At 53.4% G+C, this 3,620-nt stretch overlaps 1 protein-coding gene across 1 annotated transcript in view; it reads right to left on the bottom strand.

The window, feature by feature from the left end:
- The window catches only part of Clip2 (CAP-Gly domain containing linker protein 2), a 31,615-nt gene extending 28,789 nt beyond the window's left edge, over positions 1 to 2,826 (bottom strand). Inside the window, 2 exon segments of the mRNA XM_033765277.1 lie at positions 2,191 to 2,219; positions 2,613 to 2,826. Coding sequence (XP_033621168.1) covers positions 2,191 to 2,219; positions 2,613 to 2,736 — 153 coding nt within the window. The 5' untranslated portion in view covers positions 2,737 to 2,826.
- Positions 2,827 to 3,620: the final 794 nt, after the last annotated feature.

The raw sequence follows: 3,620 nt of genomic DNA, 5'->3' as shown, positions 1-3,620 counted from the left end.
CCGGATGGATAACTGAATGACTTATGGAGACTCTGTCTGATAATAGCATTTTTTTTTTCCCTTTCTGCTACAGGGAACTGAACTCAGGACCTTGCACTTGCCAGGCAGGCTCAGGATTATTTATTTATGTATTATTTTTTTGGTACGGGGGATAGAACTTAGGCAGCAGCAACACTGTGTTAAATCCCCAGCCCAAATAACAACATTTTAAAAAGAGCTAGAGATATAGCTTGGTGTGGAGGCCCTGGGTTCATCCCCAGTCCCAAACAAACAAAAAAAGGCAAGAAATAAAATTAAAATATCACAGAGATGTCGTTCAGAGGTGCCATATCTGCCTGATAAGTACAAAGTCCTGAGTTCAATTCCCAGTACCAGGAAAAAAAAAATCATAAGCCCCCAAGCTGTAAGAGCAAAGATTAGAAGGGACTGGAGCACAGGCAGGGGACAGGGTCAAGGGTAACAGATGCTTTTATTAACAAATTCAAACCTTTCTGTCTTTAGATTATGGCTGGCTGGGGCTGGGGATGTAGCTCAGTGGCACCACGCCCGCCTGGCAAGCACAAGGTCCTGAGTTCGATCCCCAGTACAAAAAAAGGAAAAAAAAAGGAAAGGATGGGTTGGGGGGGTGAAAGCAAAGAAAGTCATCTATTGGAGGTTTTTATTTGGGTGCAGGGCAGGCACCCCGGGGCCTCTCGCACACTGAGCCTGTGCTCTATGCCAAGCTGCACTCAGCCCAGAAATGAACCTTTACTGAGCCTGGTACCCCAGGCGTCCCACGGTTAACTCCTGGGTCCCACCAGCAACAGTGTCAGCAGAATAGCTCTTCAGGTGAGGAAGGGTGGGGTGCAAGGTCAGGACCAGAATCTAGGCCTCTTGGGATGAGGAGAGGACGAGGGGTCACAGCCCAGCCCACTCTGCCTCTGGGGGCCACCCCCTCCTCCCTTGGCACTCAGAACCCCTTCTGCAGCCCCCTCCAGGTGTCCCTGCGCTGGCCTGCGGTGGTGACGATCGCCTGCTGCAGCACTGTTAGCCCTTCCAGCCTCACTCACGGTTCTGCCCTCCTGTTTACCATGCCCTGTGCCACTGGACCTTAGCACATGCTGCTCCCGCTGCCCAGAATACCTCCTTCTCCACCCTGCACACTCAGCCCCTGCGTCCATCCCTTCACCGGTGAAGGCCACGGCGGCTTTCAGGGCTGGTCAGGTCCCAGAAACAGGATCTCTGGACACCCAGCCTTCTCCCCCTCCAGTCAGGGAACCCCAGGAGGACTGGGACTGGAGCTGCCGGAGCAGAGGCCCTGTGGCCGGAGCATGTCACCAAGCAGGCCCTCGAGTTCTAACTGTCTACCGATGGCAGGGACATGGACCTTCCACCGTAGGAAGGGGACGAGAGACAGGGGAGGCTGGGGAGGGAAAGGCGCAGGGAGAGAACGAAGATGTGTCCATACCTGTACCACTCCCCATGAGGGACAAAATCACTGCAAACTGCAAACGTGGACCAACGCAAAGTTTCAAAAGTTAAAAAAAAATTGTTCAAGGAACAGAGCATCTCACAGTTGAACAACACCATGGGCACAGTATGCTTCTCATGATATGAAAAATGTATCTGATCGTATTCATTAAACGGCAGAAAACAAGCTTTCACATTGTTTGTGCTGCCGAAGTAGAGGGAGTTATACCAAGATCATAACACAGCTGGCCCTGTGTTATCAGTGGGTTCCGTTTCCGCTGATTTAATCAACCAATCGGAGATGGAAAATATCCTGGGGTGGGATTGGGGGACATACATCATACCTATAGTCCGCACTCTCTAGGAGGCTGACACAGGAGGATCACAAGTTCAAGCCCAGCATGGCAACTGAGTAAGACCCCATCCAAAAAAGTACATGTACCAACTCCCTAGAATGTAAACAGTATGTACCACAAACATGGACCAATTCTTGGGAGGCTGAGTCAGGAGGATCGCTGTGAGTCCAAGGCCAGCCTGGGCTACATAGTGAGTTCCAGGTCAGTCTCAACTACATAGTGAGACCCTGTCTCAAAAAACAAAACAAACAAAAAAACATGGACCAATTTTTTAAAAAATGCTGGGGATGTAGCTCAGTGTAAAGGCCCTGGGTTCAAACCCCATTATTGCCAATAAACAAACAAACAAGGCTGGGGATTTAGCTCAGTGGCACCTGCCTTGAAAATGAAAGGTCCCAAGTTCGATCCCAGGTACTGCAAAAAACAAACAAACAAACAAATAAAAAAAACATAAATAAAAGGCAATTTGAAGAGTTATATGACAAAAGGCCAACAACAAAAATTTAAACAAACAAACAAATGCTCTAAAACAGCTGCATTTATACTGCTATATCCAGACTTTTCTCCTGTCAGTATGTGCGAAAAATACAACGTTACAGGTATTTGCACAGCACTTACACTGTAGGGGCTGTGGGAAAACAGGGCTGGCCCGCTGGACAATGCCAGACCCTGGTGGGGCAGGGCGGGAAGGGGGTGCTCACATCCTGGCGGCTGAGTGACCGTGAGCCAGGTGCGGGCCCCTGGGGAGCGCCCTTCCTCACCTCGGGGCGGGACACCGGTGGTGCCTCCCCCAGCCACCCCACGAACCTTCCTTGGAGCCGGTGGCCCCCGCCGTGGTAGAGCCTGAGGCCGACCCTGTGGACGTCCTGCCCACCGGGCTGGAGTGTTTGCCCCCTCGGCCTGGGGGCTTCAGGCCGCTGGGCTTCTGCATGGTGGCACTGGCGGAGAGCAGATGGGGCGGGCGAGGGTCACATCCTCTTGGCCATCCTCATGCACCTGCGGGCAGAGGACAGACGGCATCACTTAAAGCAGGACAGGACACCCTGCTGCTGACAGCCTGAGCGATCCCAGCGCCCCTACCCGTGGGGCCGGGACCATCATCTTCCTGTCCCCTGTGTGGGGAAACCGAGGCACTGAGCAGACACAAGCATGCCTGGCACCCCAAGGCCGGGCCCAGGTCCTGACAACTGTGTCCCGCTGATCCCAGATGTCACCCCAGCCAGACACTTGCACCTTCCAGGTGCTCCTGCCCCTCTGCCACCTCCTTTCATGCCACCTGGTGACCACCCTGCCTGACGTGGCCTCCTCCAGGAAGCCACGCACGACCTGTGGCTCCAGGGAACCCTGGGACACATGCTGAGCCATGGGAGGGGCTCCTGTCCTGCCCCCTGGGAGCCCAGGGACCCTCGGATGGAGCCATGTCTATCTCTGAGAACCCAGCCCTGGCCTGGCACTTGGATTCAGAAATCCCCAGGAGGGCTGGCCTGCGGAGGTACAAGGGACAAAGACCAGGGGAGCACAAATCCCCAGGGATACTTCCACAGGTGCCCTCCTGGACCCCCATGAGCCCAACTATGCCAGGCCTTTTCTTTTGGTTTTTTGAGACAGAGTCTTGCTGTGTAGCCCAAGCTGGCCTGGAACTCATGGAGAGCCTCCTGCCTCAGCTTCCCAAGTGCTGGGATTACAGGTGTGTGTCACCACGCCCAGCCTACCAGGTATCTTCCTTCCTTCTTTCCTTTTCTCGAGCTCTCTCTTTCAGTACTGGGAGTGAAACCTACAGTACTGAACTTTACCCCTAGCCTTCTTACTTTTTTA

Source organism: Fukomys damarensis, unplaced genomic scaffold, assembly GCF_012274545.1.
Source record: "Fukomys damarensis isolate Sample0158 unplaced genomic scaffold, DMR_v1.0_HiC HiC_scaffold_17, whole genome shotgun sequence".
Taxonomy (NCBI): domain Eukaryota; kingdom Metazoa; phylum Chordata; class Mammalia; order Rodentia; family Bathyergidae; genus Fukomys; species Fukomys damarensis.
Note: the sequence above shows the minus strand (reverse complement) of the source record. Positions and strands in the feature narration are given on the sequence as shown.